Source organism: Typopeltis vanoorti, chromosome 21 (genome assembly GCF_054136105.1).
Source record: "Typopeltis vanoorti isolate ZY-2024b chromosome 21, IOZ_Tvanoo_1.0, whole genome shotgun sequence".
Taxonomy (NCBI): Eukaryota; Metazoa; Arthropoda; class Arachnida; order Uropygi; family Thelyphonidae; genus Typopeltis; species Typopeltis vanoorti.
In genome coordinates, this window is record NC_143569.1 from 67610973 (window position 1) to 67635139 (window position 24167).

Genomic DNA, 24167 nt, shown 5'->3' on the forward strand with positions numbered 1-24167 from the left:
TGTTAGGATTAGTCTGGGTTAGGATCATTTGTTCATGATCCTAACCCAGACTAATGAAAAGATGCCAGTGTCAAATACAGGCTGCATTAAACTCAGACTGCAAGAGTAATGATCCACATTTTGTGGATGTCTGCAGCCACATTCATTTTAGTGAAAATGTGCTCCTGGGTATTTGATATATACTGAGATAAATCTCCAAAGGAGAAAATAGAAACTTTACAATAACTTTACAATAACTTGGCAGAAAATACTTGAGCTCAAAGTAAATACATGAAAGATGTTATTGCTACTGCATGATACCTCCAAGACCTCATCACAGAAGGGAGAAGGGAACACAACCCACCCTCTACAATTCCTCAACTACACACTAAAACTCTTAACTACATCATGCTATGCTACTATCCATCATTACAAATAATGCCACTACTGCCCACTAATAGTATTTTTTGTCTGTAAATTGTGTGTGTATAATCTGTCTGATATACCTACATGTAAGGTGAAAAACCCAGCTAGGGCAAGGAATATGAAATGGTGACAGTTATTTGCTGTACTTTCATTACCTGCAAGTCTGCAAATCACTGGTAGCTATGAACTCAACTACTAGTGACAAAGGGAAGAATGGCTGCTTATCAATTTCTAAAATTTAGGACTAAAAATTCTGCCTACTCCCTCTGAAGAATGAAAAGGTATTAGAGGGCTTATATTTTACTAAATAAACATGAAAAACCACTGGAATTCTAGTCTGAATCAGTGATTCTGATATGGACCATATTAGGATACACTTGGTACTGGGTTAGCTTTACCTCCTGATAAATGCACCATAATAATTAAAATTTATGTGATTTTATTTTTATTTTTTTAAGTGAATCCCATCCAAGAAAGGTGGAAACCTGCAATACCTTAGTACTGTGCATAGTCTAATAGCAACACAATCCAGAAAACCTGTTCTTGAAACCAATCATCGAACTTTTTCGCACCAGTTCTAGCATCCAATAACAAGGGGCGGCATCATCGTGTCTATACCTCCAGCAAGATCAGAACACATAGCCTGGGTTGGAGAATAGACATCTATTTGGCTAACCAGGTCAGCCAAAACATATAGAAATAAGTAGAAATATGATATTCAAATAATACCAAACAAAAAAGTAAATGAAAAAGTAAAATGTATAAAAAAGTGCAATGTATTATTGCACTATTTTATAGTTTTAACTATGAAACTTTTTTTAAAAAAAAATTTTGGTGTTATTCAATTTGGAAACTCATGTTTTCTTTCAGACAAACAAAGCCTTCAAACACCATTCATTTTACAAATATAACATACACAATCTCCAATTCAACAGATGAAAGAGAGATATCTCCCTAGACAAGACCTGTGCCCTGGAATAATACAGCTGAAACTGACAAGGACTGAAATGACCTTGTCAGTTCATCACATAAAGCATCTTTTTTCAGTTCAATTAAGTGTTTTTTACCTCTTTAAATGTTGGCTGGCCATGGGATACAGTATTCTGGCAGTTATCACCATCTAATGAATACTCATCATCTGAAGAAGCTGTACTGGTTTCATGAGAAGCATCACGGTCTAAATCAAAAATAAACAACAACAATAATAGTTATTCATTATGAAGAAATAAGTGATGTTTAAGGAAATCAATACTTCTTAATTATAGAATATGGGTATCTTTTACATAAAATTACAACATCAAAAATACATTAAGTGATCAATGGCAAGTAAAATAATATAAGATATAATATGATCCCACCTGTCTTATGCATACAGATATCATAACTATGAAAAATTAATTTTAAGTAAATTAAAAGTGGATTTAACTGTTTATGCATCTATGTATCTCTTTTTAAGTTTATCAGTTAGTAGACTGTCTTTCAAGGAAGTTCTTAAAATGATAAAATCAACTGATAGGGATAAAAAAAAAACATACACAGAGAATAAACAACTAAGATTATTATAGCACATTAAAAAAATGTACTTTTCTTTTAATGTGCTGTAATTCAATAAAAATAACTACAGTGAAACTAGATCATCATCATCATCAAATTCCTGCCATCTACCCTAAAGGGGTGTACAGGATATGATAGTAATTATGTAAATTTTTCATGTAGTACTAACTTCCTATCTACAATTTTCCTCCAAATCAGTCTGTTACTTGTCAAGACTCCAACATTATCAGATCTTATATTTCTATTGTCTAAGGCACATTGTACTGTATCAATCCACCTATATCTTGGTCTTCCTCTGGGTCGTTTTCCTGCCAACCTGGCAGAGAACACTTGTTTTGCTAATCTTTCCTCACCCATTCTATTTAAGTGACCATACCACCTGAGATTAGCTCTGCTAACGCATTCCTGGATGCTGACAATATCACGTTCTTTCCTAATATCTTCGTTTTTAATATGATATTGCCATTGATGCCATCTGTTCACGCCTCTAATCTTTCTCAGGACTCTCATATCTGCAGTCTCTAGTCTTTGGTCAAGTGTTTTACTTCTGACCCAGCTCTCAGATCCATAAGATAAAATTGGTTTGAACATTGTCTTGTATACGGCTAATTTAGTGTTCCGACTAATTTCTCTCTTATTCCATATGAATTTATTCAATTGACTTCCCACCATACCAGCCCTGTTGATTCTGTTGTCTATTTCCATATTTAATTTGCCATCTTCAGTAAAAATCGTGCCTAAGTAGCTGAAATGTTTTACTTGTTCCACAGGTTCTCCATTCACAAGGCAGTTGACATTTTCAACGATTCTGCCTATTTTCATTATCTGTCTTTTTATTGCTGACCTTTATACCATATCTTTTACAACAGTTATTCAATTTAGTCAGGGAATCTTGCAGACTTGTAGCGGATTTATTTAGAAGTATAACATCGTCTGCATAAAGCAAAAAGCTGACATTAACATCTCCAGTTTTGATATCATGTTTAATACCACTTTCCTTCATAATGTGATTCATATAGATAATGAATAACAGAGGGGATAATGTACATCCTTGTCTCACACCAGATTTAACATTAAACCATCTTCCTGTACTTCCTTCAATTCTAACTGCTAACTTACAACTCAAATACAGACTAAGTATTGCTTGATATAATGCCCCATTGACACCATATAACCATAGCGTATTGAATAGCTTCCCTCTTGGCACCTTGTCATATGCCTTTTCCAAATCATCATCATCATCAAATCATGGGCTCACTGCCCGTTGATGTCTGATGCCTATTTCACTATCTTCTTCCACCTTTCTTTGTCCAGTGCAGTGTCGCAGTTTTTGTACACCCATTCCACACCAGTCTTTTATATCGTCTACCTCTTCTGTTTAAACCATCCAAAATACCAAACATAAATGTCTTTATCTTCCGGTCCTCACTCATTCTACAGATGTGTCTAAATAATTCCAAATTGACAAAACTTAAATATAGATCTTTATTATATTCCCATGCTTTTTCAACTACCTGATGTAAGGTGAAAATCTGATCCTGACAGCCTTTATTTGGCCTGAATCCAGTTTACTTGCATATATCTTACCAGGAACACTCAATAGTGAAATGCCTCTGTAATTCTCACATTCAGTTTTATTTCCCTTTTTATATATGTGGTACTATCAGAGCTCTACTCCAATCATTGGAAATTCGTCCCTCTGTCCAGGCTTTCTGAACTATGCAGTGCAGCCACTGTATGACTTTTATAGCACCATACTTCAGCATTTCTGGTCGAATATCATCTACTTCCTGCTGCCTTTCCACATTTCAAGCCTTTGATGGCGTGAAACTACACATATAGTAAAAATTAAAAAAAGATATAGAAACCACCTCAGGGGAGACTTTGTTTTAGTTTAAGACAAATGTAATGTTAGGCAAAGGAGGGAATTAAATGCACCACATAAGCTTACTGATAGTAATTCTAATAAACAATTTATAGGGTATCTTGTTTTCAGTATTCTTTGAGTCTTCTTATTTCAAGTATCTGTGCATAGATCATACTGAATCATACACACGGGAACCATAACAGATGTAACTGAATTTTTTTAAACAACTAATATGTAAAGGATCTACAGATGTTTCATATTAAGTATCATCAAGGCCGTATCTGTACAAATAAATCCAGTGGCTCTTTCTCATATTCTCTACTATGTGCCACAAAATCTACTTTTGCCAAACAATGTCATCATGGGAAGAAATTAAAGATAACATCTCCCTACACAGAAGGCATATGCTGTCTTTAATTTCTCAGTCCAATCCCTTTACAAAATTATAGTGCAAGATCTAGCTATACAGAGTGTAATATTTGCTTAATGGACATTACAAGCAGAACACAGGCATTCTGTGTGCACAGACTATCTAAACTTCTCTGCCTCACTAACAATCACTGAGCAATCAGAATTCAACCCATGTAAGAAAGGACAAAAAATTTTTTTATATTCTTCCTTATCTAAAGTGAGGTTATGCTGAATGCTACATAAGTTTGCTGTAATCAGTGACGATAATATAATTTAATCTTCAGTGTATTGATGAAACTACATTACTCAGATCTGAGTATAGAAAAATTGTGAGCAAGTGATATTGCAGGCATCACTTCTTTAAGGTCAACATGTGAAAATCACAAAAGGTAAACTGTTAACATAAATTAAAAGTACTAATTAGCTGAGAGCAAATTGATTATTAAAAATCAATCTTACCATTTTGAAGAGCTGACTTATGAACTAGGCCTGCTTTTTCCAAATCTACTGGATGACTTATAGATCTTCGTAACCTTGATTGACCTTTATGTCGCCTGATTTTAGGTCTTGATTTATCACATCGCACCTTAATGAAGAATGGTGTAGACATTTGCTGGAAAAGAAAATCATAATTAACATTTGTATCAATCATTAAATATTATCAGTAACATTTTAAAATAAAAATATCCAGTTTATTAAGTCTATAAATTATAATTTAATACTACTTACTTATATTCCAGTGTCAAAATTTATTAAGACATCCAAGTGCAAGTATAAAAAAATAAAACAATAAACATTAAGTCATCAGAAGTAATATATTTACAAATTTCATTTGCTTTTAAGAACACACACACACACACACATTATATATATATATATATATATATATATATATATATATATATATATATAAGAAATAAATAGGAATTAGAATTATGTTATCTGTCTGTTGTCAATTATATTGAAATTTGCTGTATTCATCATTGTCTGAATAAATTCAGAAATCTCAAAAGGTTCATCAATTACTTAATGCTTCTGAAAGGTTTGTGTGTGTCATACAGGTAAGCCCTGAAACATTCTAGTAAATACTTTTCACATAAAAGCAGGTGTCTTCAACTTCATGCTGACACTTCATGACGGGCGTTAACTACAAATATGCCATATACTGAGGTAACCATCTGTATATAACTATATTACTTAACCTCCATTAAAAGATTTAATATGAAGTGGTTAGACTGAAGCAAAATAAATGAGGCTATAGCAAGTATATAATGATATGTACAATTTGCATACATTAGAATATATGCAAAAATATAGAATATTAGAATATACAGAAGTATAGCTAGCAAAGTGCATAAGGTAAACAATAATGACATTTAAGGGAGCAATGAAGGTCCTGAGTTTTTTCTATGTTCATATGAAATAAAAACTAGCTCTGGGAACACAAGAGAGAGAGAATCCAGAATGAGTGACTAAGACAATATTGAGATTCTAGAATGTTGGATATGGAAAGAAGTAATATAAATTGCAGAATTTAGCAGACAGGTGAAGAACAAGTGATATAATAGACAAGTTGGCATGAGAATTTTAGAGATAAAATTATAAAGAATTATACAAAATGGAGAGGAGAACAAATGGGACATCTCTGGAAGGTGTAATAAAAATACAATGGGGAGATTGCTTTTGTTTTTTTTTTTAACATGGATAGTGGCTAGTGAGTGGAATTCTTTGTCAGAATATATGTTATGAAAGCTAAAAGTGTGAACAAGCTAAGGTTCAATATGTTGCTGGTTGAACAGAGACTCCATGGATAGTAGATAGTGGTTTAATAATGATAATAAATGCAGTGAAAAAAAGTATTTTATTAATCTTTATGCATTTTACTAGAAGGAATGAAATCTATAGCATTTATTTTCAAATTGTTATCATCGGTTTGCTTTTAAAATCATGCCATGCTAAAGATTTTTTTATGAAAAATGACTTATTAAAAAACATTAAGGAAATATGACTTGAAATTTACAAAACTTCCTCTATGTCTTCTTCCTACCATCAAATATCTGTTTTGCTAATCTTTCTTCTTTCATTTTGTTTAAGTGACCATACAACAAGAGATTAGCTCTGTTCATACTAATAACATCAAGTTCCTTCCTAATATCTGCATTTTTAATAATATTCTGTCATTGATGGGAGTGAACAGATGGCAATCTGTTTTCCACAAAACTAATATCTGTGATCTCTAGTCTTTCTTTGATCAAGTGCTTTATTCTAATCCAGTTCTCAGATCCATAAGTTAAAATTCATTTGAACTTTGTCTTGTATACAGCTACTGTAGTTTAGTGTTTTGATTATTCTCTCTTATTTCATACAAATTTATTCAGTTGACTATCCCTCCCTCATACCAGCTTAGCTTATAGTGATGTCTATTTCCATATTTAATTTGCCATCTTTACTAAATATTCTGATTTTTCATGCCAAGTTTGCTTAGCGGTTATTCAATTTAGTCAACTTTAGTTAAGAAATCCTGCAGATTTGCACTGGATTTATTTAGGATAATGATCCACATGAAATGCAGAGTTGAAATTAAGATCTCTAATTTTGGTATTAAGTTTAATATCACTTTTCTTCATAAATGCATTTTTTTTATGTTGGGCCCATATACGAGAGGTTGGCTGGTCAACCTATAGTACTTTAGTACCGTATATTGGTAGTGGGATGGGAAAGGAGAAACTTGTTGACATTCGATTTAAAAGCCTGTATATTGTATTCCTTGAGAAATACATCAAGGGGAAGACTGTTCCACAGTACAGCAGTAGCAGGGATGAAGGAGGAGGAAAAGAAACTTGTTCTGTGGGTTTCAAGGTGTATTGTGAAGGGATGTTGGGCGGTGGCCATACGTGTTCCAATGGGTTTAGTACAGAGTGGGGGAATTATTGATGCTGTTTCAGATGAGCATTTTCCATGAAAATATTTACAGAATATACAAATTACAGAGACTAAACGTCTATGTGAAAGTGAGGGGGGTGAGTTAGTAAGAGATGGATCATTTATCAGTCTAATTGCTCTTCAATGTATTGAGTCAAGCATTTTGAGGGAGCTTTTAGGAGCCCCACTCTAAATGTGAGAACAGTATTCGATAGCTGGGTGGATCTGCGATTGGTAACAGCTGTTTAGAGGTGAAGTAACGTCTTGAGTAAAAGAGAAAGCCTAGTTTTTGGAAGCTCAGGACGCAATGGTTGTGATGTGTTTATGCCAGGAGAGGCCTGATGTCATGGTAATTCCAAGAAGAGAAATTTCATCTTGTCTGGGAATTTGAGTGTTATCAAAAATAATACTGTGGGAAAAAGGTTCTTTTTTGTGGGAAATAAGATGGAATTGGGTTTTACTAGCGTTGAAGTTGACGAGGTTATCTGAGCCCCATTGGAGGATGTCTTGGAGGTCCAAATTAAGGAAAGTTGTGGGTTGAAGTGAGTTGTGTAGGGTAAGGTTTACCAAATGAAAGGGAAGAGTGCAAAGTGCTGTCATTTGCAAAACTGTGTATTGGGTTGGAGGTCAACTGATGCAGGTCACTGATGTACAGAAGGAAGAGGGTCAGTGAGAGAAATGAACCTTGTGGGATCCCAGTATAAGTTGGATGGTGGAAGGATAGGGAGCCATCTATCATCACACATAGTGTGCATCCAGACAGGAAGCTGGCAATCCATCTGCAGAAGTCCTGAGACAGTCCAAATGATGAAAGTTTGCTTAGTAAGCCTTTGTGCCAGACCTGGTCAAAGGCTTTAGGGATATCAAGTGCAACTACTTAGGATTTGCCAAATTTTTCCATGGCATATGTCCAGAGATGGGTGATATATGAGATCAGGTCGCCTGTTGATTGGCATTGACGGAATCCATACTAGTGGTCGCTTAATAGCTGGGTACCTTCAAGGTAGCCAATAAAGACAATGAATAACAAGGAGATAGTGTATATCCTTGTTTTACACCTGATTTTACATCAATTAACATTGTACCATCTTCCTGTACCTTCTTCAATTTTCACTGCTAACTTAGCTAACTTATCACTATATCCATCATTATATCCAGCTTGACTAACTCTCATTTACACCATTTAACTGTAATATTTTGAACAGTTTTTCTCTTGGCACCCTGTCAACTGCCTTTTCCCAATCTACAAAACAACTTAAATATGGTATGGCACAAAAAAATAGTACTGCACTTTACTCTATAACATACATTGTTGTAGCTATTCACACCACACCAAAAAGTAAGTTCTTCAAAACGCAGAGATAAGGGATTTATCATTCCTCTTTACAAAGCCTTGATACGATGACATCTGGATGACTGTGCTCAAGCCTGGTCACCTGGGTTTTTTGAGGATGAGGAAATGGTAGAGAGGATCAAGAGGCAAGTGAATCAACATGGTGAGTGGGTTGTGGAATGCTCCCTATGATGATAATTGAGATTTGTAGCTGGCAAAAGTTAGTTAATAAGCAGGAAAGGGGAGGGGAGGATTATAATAGAAATATTTAAGTTATTTAAAGGATTTTATAGGATTAATATAAAGGAAATATTTCAGCACTTGGCTAGAGGTGACAGAACAAGGGATCATCCTGGAAGTTTGGTAATACAGTAGTGTGGTTAGCAAGGGCATGAGGACTAGATTTTTTGCTTGAATAGTAGTGAATGAATGGAATAGGTTGCATGAGTCAGTTGTAAGTATTTTTTCTGTTAATATTGTGTTGATAGTTTGAGTCTCCCATGATGAGCCTTAGGACTCCATGGATGTGCCCATGCAATAATAATAATAATAATAATTTGTTTTAAAGTGAAAATCTAATCCTAAAACCATTACTTGGCTTGAACCCAGCTTGTTCTCCAAGTTTTCCCATCCACAATTTCATTGTGTTTCCCTTTTTATAGATTGGAACTATAAGAGCACTACTCCCATCATCCAGAATTTGACTGCTGACCATGCCTTCTGAATTATGGTCAGCAATCAAATTCTGGATGATGGCAGTAGTGCTCTCATAGTACCAATGCAGCCATGTGAATATTTTATACCTCCTATGTTCTGGAGCAAGTCTCCAGAACATTTAGATCATGATATTGATTTCCTGTATTCTTAACAAAGTCTCGTCATGATGTTTATTTAGTTATTTTTATATACTGTTTCACTTTCTTACATTATTCTCTGTATTCTCTCAGAGTATGAGGATGGTCTGAAAAGTTCTCAACCTAAAATGAAAAAACGCATTTACAATTTCAAAATTATTTTTATTTTTCAAAATAATCTCGCTTAAGACTAATACATTTATTCCAGCAATGCTTCAGTGCCATTATCCCGTCCCTATAGTGGTTCTCAGTAAGATCTGCAAATAACCTCTTACGGCTGCAATCACCTCTTGATTTGAAGAAAAACGCTGACCAGCGAGGAAGAGTTTTAGTTTGGGGAAGAGATAAAAGTCAGAGGGAGACAATTCATAGTGCAGATCCCTTAATTTTCCCATTGCCAAAACACCTTGGTGGGCAGATGCATTGTCCTGATGAAAGATGATTTTTTTTCTTCTGAAAACCGGTTCTTTTCTCACGAATTTTTTTGTCTAGTCTGGTTAAAAGATCGGAATAATATTCCCCGGTTATTGTTTTACCCTTTTCAAGATAATTAATAAACAAAATGCCTTTAGCATCCCAAAACACCGATGCCATGACCTTTCCTGCTGATGGAACCGACTTTGTCTTCTTTGGCGCTGAACAACCAGCTTCTGTCCACTGTTTTGACTGCTGTTTGGATTCTGGTGAATCCAAGTCTCATCCATAGTAATAAATCGATGCACAAAATCAGTTTTATTCTTGTTAAAATGCTCCAAGCACTGTTCAGAGATTTTCATGCAAGTGCATTTTTGATCTGCTATGAGCAAGCGTGGCACCCATCTTGAGCAAAGCTTTTTCATTTGCAATTCTTCATGCAAAATATATCCTACACATACTTTTGAAATGCCTATAGTCTCAGCAATTTCACAGGTGAAAATTGCTGAGACTACAGAAAATTGGATGACGGGTGAGCACTTTGACTCACCCATCATCCAATACCATATCATGCACTTGTTCAATGATTTCTGGTATTGTTACACTTTTTGGACATCCTTCATGTGGATCATCTTCAAGGCTGGTATGGTCACGCTTAAACTCGGCAGCCCATTTCTTAATTATTGAAAACGAAAGAGTGCCCATAAACTTTTATGAACTTTGAATGAATTTCTTTTGGCGTTAAACTTTCTTTTACAAATAATTTTACAACCGCATGATACTCAATTTTATCCATTTCAAGGGATACAGACAACATTTTTGCTTCAGACAGCTGTATAAAATAAACTACTTGATAAAATGACTTGCAATTGCAAATACATGGATGCTTATGACAGATGTATAGTGTTGCCACCTATGGTCGACGACGAGAACTTTTCAGACTACTCTCGTATTTGCTGACTTCGTTGCAAGGAACTTTGAAGCAGTGGTGGCTTGTACATAAGCACTGTGACACTGCAGCACCCCAAGGAAAAAAACGAAAAAATTAAATTTTTTTTGTGTTTATAAATAATAACAATGCTGACAACATTATATAAATGCAATACAACATGTTAAAGGTTACAGCTAATGTTTCGACATTGATTGAATAGTTAATAATTGGAATTGTTCGATTAACGCTTTAGATTACGAAACAAATGCACTGAGATCTAACGCAGTGTCAGAATTATCATGTTTGGCAAATTGCAGCTAGACTCGCTGATATTCATTTGCATTTGTTACTGCACATAACAAGTGAATCCGATACTGCTGGTGGAGCAGTGTTACTACAGATAAATTGTATGCTTGCACATGTTATTTCTGTATACGAAACTTTTATTATTGGTGTGTTCATGGTGAGGGTGAAATATTTTTGGTAAATCTTATTTTATTCTGTTAAAATAACATATAATTATTTATTTATTATAGATACAAGGCTCGATTATGATGAATGTCACTGTTGAAAATATGAACTTGAATATGGGAGTGATAAAAGAATTATATTTTCTCAATTATCGTTACATGAAAAACTATCGTTACACGAAACAAATGCACTGCAACCTAACGAAGTATTGGAATTATCACGTTCAGCAAACTGCAGATAGATCTGCCGATATTTGCTTGCACTTGTCACTGCATGTAACAAGTAAATCTGACACTGCTCGTGGAGCAGTGTCACTACAGATAAATTGTATGCTTGCACACGTTTGCTGTGTATGAAACTTTTATTATTGGTGTGTGTTCATGGTGAAATATTTTTAATAAAGCAATTTTTTAATATGTAAATTTATTTATTAATAAATTGGTTACTGATTAGGAAAAAAATGAATTATTTTTCTTATTTTGTATAGGCAGCACCCAGACTTAAAATTTTCGCCAGCCACCACTGCTTTGGAGTGCATTCGAACTTGAATATGGAACCTCAAATGAGGACATTTGAGGTTCCATATTCATTATAGGCAACTATAATGAATCTCATTTGCGGTTCATTATAGTTGCCTCAAATGTCCTTAGTCCACTACTATGGAGTTCTATTTTTTCTATCCTTTACAGACAACTTTGCTGCATATCTCTATGAGTGAGTCAATCACTGTCTATTTCAGAGTCTACCAATAAGTCTTAAAAGTTTTATTCTTGTTTACAAACCCTCATTTTTTTTTCCTTGAATAATATTTGTATAATTGGTTCTACAATTCACCACTGAAACCTACGATTCTTTTTAACACTTTTCTATATATTTTCCTTTTCAATATGATATTAATTTTTATCCTGCTAAAAAGTAAATGGTGATCACCTCCAATTTCACATACTCTCATATCGTATACCAGAATGAAGATACTGCTATCAACAACAATAACAGTCAATGAGACTGTGTGTGTGTGTGTGTGTGTGTGTGTGTGTGTGTGTGTGTGTGTGTGTGTGTGTGTGTGTGTGTGTGTGTCCTCTCTCTCCATGTGAATTTGTTGGAACACAATAATATTTAATGACTAGTCCATGTCCTGAACAGAAATCTAGTGGGTACTTGCCAATGTTATTAGCTTTGATCTTTTCTTCATATTTTCCTAAAACATTTCTGCATGTCTGGCATTCATTTCCTATTCTGTTGTTTAAATCTTCAACAAAGACCAAATTTCCTATCTGCTTACTTTTATGGCATCAAAAATTTATAGTTTAGAGATCTCCCCACTGTCCATTATGAAAACAGTTTTTTCTCGACAAAAAACCGAGAAGCACAAAATATTTTAACACATTCGTGTGCCTGGAAACATGTGATCTGTGATCATGTGCTTTATAATTAAAAAGACAATGGTAACTACTCTGTATTTATCATCTGTGGCACATAAAACTATCAAAACAGAAAAAACAAATTATTTTATTAAACATATCATTATAGCTTAATAGCAATATGGTTATCTGTTATAAAATCATTGTGTTGAGCCAATATCAGGTAAGTCAATTCTCAAATAAGGTGAAGTTATGATAAAAAAGTATATCAGTTATTTGTTTTCTGATCATTGTATGATAATTTCATAATTGCATTCAGTTATGCAATTGAATGAAATATTCAGTGATACCTCCCCTCCCCCAAATTTCTCAGGGAGACTGAGAAGTTGGAAGGGGCATAAGTGCATATTCAAACTATAGCTAAGATACCAGTTAACCTTATGTTGGTATCATAACATAATACAAATTTAATATAATCTGAAAGCTAAATTCAATTTAGTTTTTGGGTTACATTTTATTTTCAAATTATTCATAAGATATATACAATCAGTCATAAGTTTCATGAAATGAATCCTCTTGAATAAAATTAATTTGCAATGAAATAAAATGTACTTAAAGTGTTCAGGTTGCATGATTTCAACCATTCTCAATTATGGCTACAGTTTTTTTTTTTTTTTTTTTTATGATAAAAATAAAATTCATATAATACAGAAGTTTTTCTTATTTTATACTGCCATTAATGACAAATCTAATTACATTAGTTTAGTTTTTTAGTTATGATTAGTTTTTATGTTTGTCTAATATTAGAACAAACTACCTACCTTATATACTGTGTAAGGAAGTTATTTATTGTGTTCAGTAATTTATGAGTTACTTACTCTCAGATGTATCTATTTATTTCAACATTATCACACATTTCATATCCATACTTTAATCAATGTCTATGCATATTGTGGTTGGAAATGGTGGAAATAAAGAAATGTTTGTTATTTCTTTGTTTTCGCATGGTTTCTGATGTCACCTTACTTCTGTTCAGCTAAACAATTAGATGATGTGTGAACAATTTTTCAAGCACTACAGTTAATCTGGAGTCTAGCTGATTTATATGTAAATTGGATTTCTAAACAGTTTTGACATAGGTAACACATTCATAAGGATAATAAAAAAAGTATGAAGAGGTGGAAGATGTATAGCTAATTGCTTGAAAATTATATTACAAACTAGTGTATGATTATGCTCATTTCTAAATTTCAAATTTCCATACATTTATACATTTTCTGATTTAAACTTTAATACTTACTCTTTCAACACTTGGTGTTTTCCGTAATGATGCAACCTGACCAACATCTGAATTTCTCCTCAAAACAGGATCACAGTCTTTCTGTTTAGATAGCTGTGTCTGAAATATAACAGATCTAAGAAACCTAACAAGCACACATATACTAATACATTAATAAAAATGTAAAATTTTTTCAGAGTATTAATAATTTAAAACATATTTTCTTTATCAGAAACAATTGAAATGAAACAATTCACTATAATATTATAGCGAATTATGTTTGATGACCATCATTATGTGAAATCTAATAGCACTTAAAGTAGCATGGAATAATAAGGACGCAACATGCTGTAAATATGAGAACTCGGTCTCTCTCTCTCTCAATCACTCAATTTATTTTCAAGTCTTCTTGTAAGGCCACAACATCTTCTCTACTCTTCATGGTTCGTCCCAACTTTGCTTCATCTGCAAACAACTGAATATCTCTCCAAATCTTCACCAATATCATTAATATACAAGTTAAACAGTAATGGCCTTAAAACAGACCCCTGAGCACTCCACTAGTGACTTTCCTTTTCCTGGATATCGCTCCCCCATACACAACTTGTTGATACCTATCAGATAGCAGTCTCCAATCCAATGCACTAATCTAATATCGAACCCCATCTGCTCCAGTTTGACCATCAACTTATCATGAGGTAATCTTTCAAAAGCCTTCGCAAAATCTAAGTATATTATTGTGTATCCTTCTCCTCTGTCCAAGGAAGCAGTCACCTTATTGTAATAAGTAAGTAGATTACTAAAACATGACATCCTTTCAACAAATCCATGCTGTCCATCAAAGATAATACCATTGTCAACCCAATTCTGGACCCTAGTTCTCACAAGCTTCAACAACTTAACCACAACACCTGACACAGACAGGCCTATAGTTTGATGCCTGAGCTCTATTACCCCCCCCATGAAGTGGCACAATCTTGCCCCCCCTCCACTCCCTAGGAACCTGACCCAGTGCAAGACTCGTATGAAAAAAATGTGCGTGTCGACTCAATAGCAAATTCTTTCAGAATATGTGGCGATATATTATCAACTCCCACAGCCTTATTAACATCTAGTTTTCTCAACTCCCTATACATACTCCATTTATTTTCAAGTCTTCTTGTAAGGCCACAACATCTTCTCTTGCTCACCTACAGTCAGTCTCTCCTCCCCATCATCAACTGCTCTCAATCTCTCCATGAAGTCACATTCACAAAACTGAAAGACCCTCATGAACTGTTCATTAAGTATCTCCACCACATCCTCCGCAACAGCTATCCCTATACCATCCTCTCCAATCAATGTCATCCCTCCATAATCATTCTTTCTTTTACTAAGCTACATATCAAAAGAACTCCTTAGGATTCTTTTTGGCCTCACTAGCTAACTGTCATTCACACCTCATTCCCGCCACCCCTACCAACCAAGTCACCCACCCTGCCTAGTCTTTGCAATCCCCATGGAATTAGTCATTTTCATGTCTCTTATGCTGCCTCCATAATGCCCTTTTCCTCGGTATCACATGCTTAATTTCTTTATTCATCCATTTCACACTTACCTTATTTAACCTTCTCACCCTTGGAATACATTGAGACATTGCATCTACTAGATAGTTCTTGAAAATCCCCCAAGCTGCATTGATCTCTTTTCCACCTAATCCTCATTCCATGCTACACCTGCAAGCTACCTCCTGAGCTCTTCATAATCCCACCTACCCTTGTAGTTCGACATATACCCTTTTCTCACAGAGGTCCTCACACTGCTGGCAACCACCCAGGTAATCACCTCATGGCCACTCTCACCAATTGACACCACATTTATAATTACATCCTCTGATGAGATGACCAAATTTAAGACGCTCAATCCTTGCGTGCTCTCTGTTACATACTGTATGAGGTGGTTATCCCTCAAAAACTTAAGAAACTCATTTTTCTTTACTTCCAGTTGCTATCTCATCATTCCAATCTATATTGCCATAATTAAAATCGCCCATAATGATCACTCTTTTCTTATTTGCTTGGCTAATTTGATCATACATTTCATTATCACTACCATCCACATTACCTGGTCTATAACAACATTCAAAACAAGTATTTCATTCTATTCACCATACTGCCTCAAAACCACTGGCACTATTTCCCTCTTGCATCTCTACTTTGTATGGACATAACTCTTTCTCTATCATCAATAGCACTTCCCCTCCCTTTTTACCCCTTCTCTCCTCACAAAACATATCATGCATAAAATAAATACAGAAACCAAGAAATATAGAATCTGACCTCAGAATTCAACTCTCAGAAATAAAAACAAATATTGAAAAGCCAGTCACGAGATGCAGCATCAGCCTTACCTCAAAATTCTAATTTTTGTATATTTTTTTTCAATTATGAATTAATCATTCAGTCAGGTTCTGCAGAAAAACCACTGAACAAAAGAACTACTGCATTAACCAATATTTCAATTATTTTTTTTTTCTGATGTTAATATCGTGGATGTTTCTACATGTGTAATTATTTTTATTTATGTTAATAAAATTTTTTATTAAAATTAAATTTGTGATTGTTCTTACCATGAAAGCTTCCATTAGACTCACATTTCCTGATACAGAACCATCCGAGTCAGAATGAGGCCGACTAGGTGGTTTTACTTTAGGAGATGATTCAGACGTGGAAGCTGCTCTCCTCCGAATCACTGTTGGACTTTCACTTCCTGACTGGATCTTAAAAAGTAAAATTAAATAATTTCTTTGTCAAAAGTTAATCAATCACTGAACATCGTGCTATTAACAATACTAGAAGAAAATAATTTATTGAGCTGATTATTCAAAATTAAGTGGACATTCAATACTACATTATTTCTTAGCCGAATAAGAAACTCAAAGATAGGAAATCTAATCTAAGAGTTTCAGGCCGAATATAGAAAACTATAAATAAAGTTCGGCGAGTCCAAGTGTAAGCCAACACCTGGTAGTACAATGCTAGGGCAACTCGTAGTAAAGGTGGAGCAAACTCCGATCACTGTCCTTAGTATTTTTCCCATAATGTAAAACACAGCTCCTAGGAGATATATTACTGTTCTACATTATGAGAGAAGGTCACTACCCAGACCAGTTTCAACCTTTTTTGAGGTCTCATCAGTGAGTAGGTAGACCTAGATGTAATACTAAGGTTTCAATAGTCAGAGCTTATTTCTTTACTGTATGAGTTGCCAAAAGGTGCACAAATACAATTACTGAAATAAGTTTATTTCCGTTATTGAGCTGATATTTTGCTGGATTTCTGCAGCATCTTCAAAGCAGAAATGATGACTATGGCTAAACACAGAATTAGATTTATGTAGAAAAAAATTCACAGAATGATTAACTGCCAAAAATCTGAAAGGCAGTCTTATTCTTTCAAGGTCAGAAGTCCATATGGACTGACCTTTCTCTGCTAACAAATGAACTTCATTAAAGCACACAACACTGAGTCTCAAGAGTTTTAATGATGCAAATTTCTGACTAGATAAATGATGGGCAATATATATGTTATAATATCTTCCAGTAAAAGTGAGCTGGGACATAAACCACCTTATCTTATTGTATTAAATTATACTATACTAAAGGTGACAGAAGCCAAGGCTGCTTGGACATTCATGGACCTTAAAGGCCTTTCAAGTCCACAATTGTACTGGAAGGGACAAAAAAAAAAGTGGCTTTCTATAAATGGAAAACTTGAAAATCCATCAGGTAATGTGTATTAAACAGGTGAAAATGGATATTCTGATCTTGTTAAGGAAAAATGTGAAAGGCATTTTTAGAGCTTCACCAGATAGCAAAACATACTGTCAGTGAAATGGTACTAAACATTAGGTTGTGAAAATACACTTGTTCTCTAAAGTGAACCACAGAAATCTGCTAAGTTTGGATAGATAGAGCTACCAAAAACTGTTCCTTCCACTTGCTGGTAAAACTTTTCTCTTCACATTAAACAGGAATATATCATTTTTATATATATAAAAAAACACTTTGAATGTTATTTTTTAAAATTAAACATGTTAAACTAACTCAGAATGACAATAGTAAGCTTTATATCACTGTTCACTAATAACCATAAAACAAAGACATTTTCTCCAGATATTGTCAAACAGATTTTATTATTGTTATACATTCTATTTCATGTCCACAAAAAAATTTTACAAAGAGAAAGAGCAGCTATGATAGCCCTATTTACCAACACTAGAAAAATTCTATATAACTCACTCTGATTATGTTTGCAATCTAGTCATTATTATTACGGGTGACTCCAGGGAGTCCTTAGACTCATCGAGGGAGGCCCTAAACATCATGTCCACACAACTATATGACACATTCTCACAGTATCTATCATACCTTGCCTTGAATTCACTCACCGTCATAGCACCCACAACAGACTCTGGCAGCTTATTCCATTCATTTACCACTCTAAAAGTAAAGAACCAAGCTCTAACACCCTTGCTAACCACACTCTTTCCCACCTTCCATAGGTGTCCCCTAGTTCTCCCACCACCAGTCCTAATCTCAAAAATATCCTCTGAATTAATCCTATAGAAACCCTTTAGCAATTTGAATGTCTCAATCATATCTCTCCTTTTCTGCCTATCAATTAATTTCTGCAATCCACAAATCTTCAACCTGTTCTCATAAGGATCATTCCATAGACCTGCTATCATCTTGGTCATTAGTCTCTGGATCCTTTCCACCTCCTCCCCATCAAGAAGAAACCTAGGTGACCAAATCTGGGCACAGCAGTCGAGATGAGGTCTTATCAAGGCTCGGTACAGAGGTACAATAACTTGCTTGTCTCTGCTCGTCAAAGTATTTTTCAGCAACCAAGTGATTTGATGAGCTGATTTAGCCACTTTTGCGATGTGCGCCCTAAACTTCAACTCCCTATCCGCCAACACTCCCAAATCCCTGGCCTCATCAATCTCCTGGAGTACAGTTCCACCAATGTGGTATACTGCTGCTAATCTTTTCACCCCAAAATGTAACCTTACATTTTGTCACATTAAATTGACATCCATTCTCCTTAGCCCAGAACTCCAATCTATCGAAGTCTTCCTGCAAAATTTTGACATCTGCATTCACTATTGCCCTACCTAACTTTGCATCATCAGCGAACAAATGAACTGTTCCTCTTAGATCCTTCCCTATATCGTTAATGAACGAATTAAACAGCAGTGGCCCACGAACAGAACCCTGCAGCACACCACTAGTCACAGGCCGTCTTTTGGACTCTGCTCCTGAATAAACTACTCTCTGATATCTCTCCATCAACCACCCACCTATCCATCTCACCAACCCTATATCCATTCCCATATGTTGTAGTTTATGGATTAGAATTCCATGTGGTATCCTGTCAAATGCCTTAGCCAGGTCCAGCAGTATCATTGTAAACCCATTACCCTTATCCAGTTCAGCCGTCAATGTGTTATAAAACTAGAGCAAGTTACTGAGGCATGATCTACCCTTCACAAAGCCATGCTGTCCCCAGTACAGTATCTCATTTTCATCAATCCATTCCTGTATTTTTCCCTTAACTACTTTCTCCAAGACCTTGACAACGACTCCTGATATGCTGATCGGTCGGTAATTTGCAACAGTAGTCTTGGATCCTCCTTTATGCAGTGGTACTATTTTCCCCTCTTTCCACACCTTTAGGACTAAACCAGACCCGAGACTCAGATTAAACAACATGGTCAAGAGCAAATTGATAATTCTTTAGCCACTTCACGTAAGACCCGTGCCATTATACCATCCAATCCCACAGATGTATTCACATTAAGGTTCTGTAATAGACTATTCACCTCCACTTCATTCATCGCAATTCCCGTATAAACTAATGGTTCCTTCATTTTTTCAATGTCACCACCTGGATGATATACTCTTGCAAAGTGCTCGCTCAGTAATTCCACTATATCGAATGATTCAGTGACCTCCTTACCATCGTCATTCCTTAAAATCATTCTGCCATGTACAGTTTTTTTTTGCTTGCAGCATATTGAAAGAACTTTTGGGATTCTCTTTAGCTTGCATAGCTAGTTTCCTTTCATAATCCGCTTTTGCTTTTTTTTGCCACACTCATTACCCTTCTGGCCTGCGCTTTATACCGTTCGTGTGCCTGCAGGTCACCTTTCTCTTTAAATTCCCTCCACAGTTGTTTCTTTTTTTGCAGCTCAATCTTAATGGTGTTATTCATCCATTTAACCCCTACTTGTCATCAAATAAAATAACTGCAAATTTTCTTTAACAAGAAATTTACTACCACTGAAACAGAAAACAAATTGTTTAGCTGTTCTACATGATATCTCATGTATTGTCTTGCTGATGGTTGTTAATGCATGAATATAATCTTATATGTACTGACCTTTCTTTAAATATTATTATTATTCCTGACACCTACTGTACGACTCTCCATCTGCACTACTACACAGAACCTCTACAATCAATCACTTACATCAATGCCATCTACTGCCCACAACCACCACCACCACAGCTAGTATTTTTTGTCTGTAAATTGCGTGTGTTCTGAAGGGCTGATATGTCTGTATGCGGGATGAAAAACCCAAGTTTCTGGGAGAAAAAACCCTGCTACCTCCATATGAGATCGGCTAACTCACCTTCAATTGAAAAAGTCCATATAAATCATGATGAGAATCAAACCTAGGCCTTTTCTAATCGAAGGGCGCAACATACTGCCGTTCTTCCAATTGCGCTACGAAGGCGCTTAGCTATGATATGTATGAATAGCTATGATAATAACAAAACTAAACAATAATTCAATATTCATTTTTATTGAAAAATATTTTTCCAAAATTTTTATAATAATTTCCAAACAGAAATTTGATTTCCACTAAAGTTTTTCTCCTTTTTCTGTCATACTCTCATATCTGTGATTTTTATTTATCCACGAATTTATGAAAGGTATAGCGTCCCATTCTTTTCCCAGTAAATTAATCATCATCAAATTAGAAATATATTCAACCGTTAAACTGTTTCTAAGCTTTGAACATATCACGTTCATTGATTAATTGTTTGCAGAAAATTAACAGTACAGAGAGTGGGCTAGTTCACACACAGGGAGATTATGGGAGGAAGGGAGTATTGCAGTTTATGTATACTAATGCTCGAAGTATTCGGAATAAGTGCGAAGAATTTTTGCCATTACTTAGTAATGGTAATGACAATAATGTAAATGTAATGACAAAGTAAGTTAGAAAGCTAGCTGATGAATCCAAAAGAAACCCTAAGGAGTTCTTTTGCTATGTGGCAAGTAAAAGGAAGAATAACCATGGAAAGATTACTTTAAAAAGTGTTGATGGTAGGGAAATTACAGAAGCAAATCAAATAATTGAGTTCCTTAGTGTACCATCTTGGTTGTGATAGTGCAGTGTCAAATGTGTCATTGACTGATGAGAATCTAGAGATAGATGAAATAGAGGTGCATAATATATTATAGAACCTTAATGCTAACACTGCCATTGGGTTAGATGGCATATCAACCCATGTGTTACGAGAACATGCAAGAGAATTAGCACTTCCTCTAACCAGGCTGTTGAATTTAAGCCTCAATTCTGGTAAAGTACCAATAGAGTGGAAAGAGGGGGAAATAATTCCACTGCACAAGGGAGGCTTCAAGACTGAGGTTGCAAATTATAGACCAATCAATATATCTGGAGTGGTGGTTAAGATTTTGGAGAAATTAGTAAAAATTAGAATTCAGGACTGGATGGATAGCAGCATGATACTTTATAAGGGGCAACATGGTTTTGTGAAAGGTAGGTCTTGCCTCAGTAACTTGCTTACTTTCTATAATAAAGTAACACCAGAATTGCATAAAGGAAATCCTTACTCAATGATATTGCTGGACTTTGCAAAGACATTTGACAAGATTCCACACGGAACTCTGTTGCATAAATTAGAGCAAATGGGTATAGATCTGAAGCTGGTGATTTGGATTAGAGGATGGCTGGTGCATAGATACCAAAGAGTGGTTTACGGAGGAGCTGAGTCCAGGACAAGGCAAGTGACTAGTTGTGTACCTCAAGGCTCGGTGCTTGAGGTACACCACTTGAAATATCCACTTGTTTGCTGATGATGCAAAATTAGGAAGAGCGATAGTCAATTCAGATGATGTACATATCTTGCAGGATGACTTAAATAGGCTGACGGTATGGACTAAGGTAAATGGCTGTCAGTTTAACGTGGCTAAGTGTAAGGTGATACACTTCGGGAGGATGAGATCACATGCTGTTTACTATATTAACGGAACTGAACTGCAAGAAGTTGACGAGGCAAGGGACTTGGGAATTATTGTAGACAGAAAACTTAAGTTTAAAGGGCATATTGCAAAGATTGCCAAAACATCACATCAAATTACATGGTTGTTGAAGAACACACTAACAAGCAGGGATAAGGAAGTTATTGTTCCACTTTTTAAGACTGCATTTGGACAATTGTGCACAGATCTGGTGACCTGGATTTTTTGGTGATGAAGAAATGGTGGAGAGGATTCAGAGGCGAGTTATAAAGATTGTTGCAGGTCTGTGGGATGTTCCCTACGAGGATAGATTGAAGATCTGTGAGCTCCAAAAACTAGCTGATAAGACGTAGGACAGGTGATATCATAGAAGCATATAAATTATTAAGGAGATTTTACAGGATTGATACTGATGACATTTTTAAGACCAGTGCAGGAAGGGAGAGAATGAGGGGCCATCCCTGAAGATTATGTAAGAGTGTGGTTAACAAGGGTATTTAGGACTAGATTTTTTACTTGGAGGGTTGCGAAAGAGTGGAATGAGTTGCCAGAGGTGGTTGTGAATGCTTCGTCTGTGAATGAATTTAAGGAGAAGTATGATAGGTATAAAACCTCTTTCAGCTTCTGCACTACTATAGTGTTAATTATTTTTCTAGTTGTTTTAATTGTTGTGGGAACTGATTCAGTTTTTCTCTTTATGTTGTCAGCCACAAAATCTCGAAAATCATTTTTATTTATCTGGTATTTCAAAACTTCAATTAATTGATCTAATTTTCTTTCACCTTCCATCCAAAGTGAAGTTAATTTTTCATAGGGCCATGTGGATTCATCTAGTAAATTGAATAGTTTAAGATATCTTTATTAGCTTCGCTGGGTAAAAGTCACAAATTCATAAAATAAATAATTTTGTCAAGCATTTTTTCTTTGGGAAGTGATTATTTTTGTGTCGTTATAAAATGGAATATCTCTATATCTGTCAGATTCCATTAACTCATTAATTTGTTGCTCATGCTTTCCGTGATTGTTTTTAAGAAGTTCAAAAGCACGTATTGTATGCTTTATTAACGTTTGAGGCTTTGGTTAAATTTTTTTTTCGGGATTGAAGGCCGCTCGAAAGTAAAGAAAATTCTTCAAGAATATCTATCATTAGAGCCGGATCTTTAAAAATATTTATATTTGTTAATCTTTTTGCCATACTGGTATAAACTGCAAACTGAGCAAAATGCTGATACAAAGCAGTTTATGCTCGCCATACTGCTCTAGCAGATCACAAACTATATGCCCAATTTTAATAATCTCTATATCAAGTTCTTTTGCTATAGCTGCAAGTTCTGTTTGATTTTTATTTGATTGGTGATAAATTGAATAAATTTTATCTAAAAATATTTTAAAATGATTTCTTTGTTTTATATCAGTAATTTAATCGTCAAGTGCTAGCTGAAGCCTATGATTTAAATAATGCCAAACAAGTATTTTTGGAAATTTTTCCATTAATTTGGTAGCCACTCCAGACTTCCTCCCTAGCATTGTACTGGCACCTTCAGAACAAAAAGCTATTAAATTTGCTTGTAAATATTCATAATCAAAACCAAATTGATTCAATGTGGACATTAAAATATTTTCTGCAGTTGTAGATATCAGTTCTTTCAATGCAACAAACAACATAACTGGATTGGAGATGGATGGTACACTACATTGTAAATAGATTACTAAAATACTTCTTTTCAAAATTATGGATGCTTCATCAATTATTATTATTAAACAAGACCTCATGGAGTCAAAGACTCATCTAGGTGCAAATTTTAGAATTCTCGTTGATCACATTTTTAAATATTTTTATTCTAATTTCATCTGCAATATACTCTGCAATATTTGTAGCACTATATCGCATATGTAAACAATTTCCTATGACAACACCGTTTTTTGTTTGCAATTTCTAGTGCCCCTTCAATATCAGCTAAGGGTCTATTTCGTTTTATTAAACTATACACAGTGTTAAATATTTTCACAGTAATTTCAATTAGTTTAGAATTTATTTTTTCTATTA

At 34.9% G+C, this 24167-nt stretch overlaps 1 protein-coding gene across 4 annotated transcripts in view; it reads right to left on the minus strand.

Annotated features, from left to right (window-relative positions):
- RhoGEF3 (Rho guanine nucleotide exchange factor 3) overlaps positions 1-24167 on the minus strand; it is a 424099-nt gene that overhangs the window by 42940 nt on the left and 356992 nt on the right. For all 4 annotated transcript variants that reach the window (XM_090411467.1, XM_090411468.1, XM_090411469.1 and 1 more), the window contains 4 exons: positions 16411-16560; positions 13824-13922; positions 4697-4850; positions 1473-1582 (listed from right to left, as the gene is read on the minus strand). In XM_090411467.1, the coding sequence (XP_090267593.1) occupies positions 1473-1582; positions 4697-4850; positions 13824-13922; positions 16411-16560 (513 nt within the window). The remainder of the gene's footprint in view (positions 1-1472; positions 1583-4696; positions 4851-13823; positions 13923-16410; positions 16561-24167) is intronic.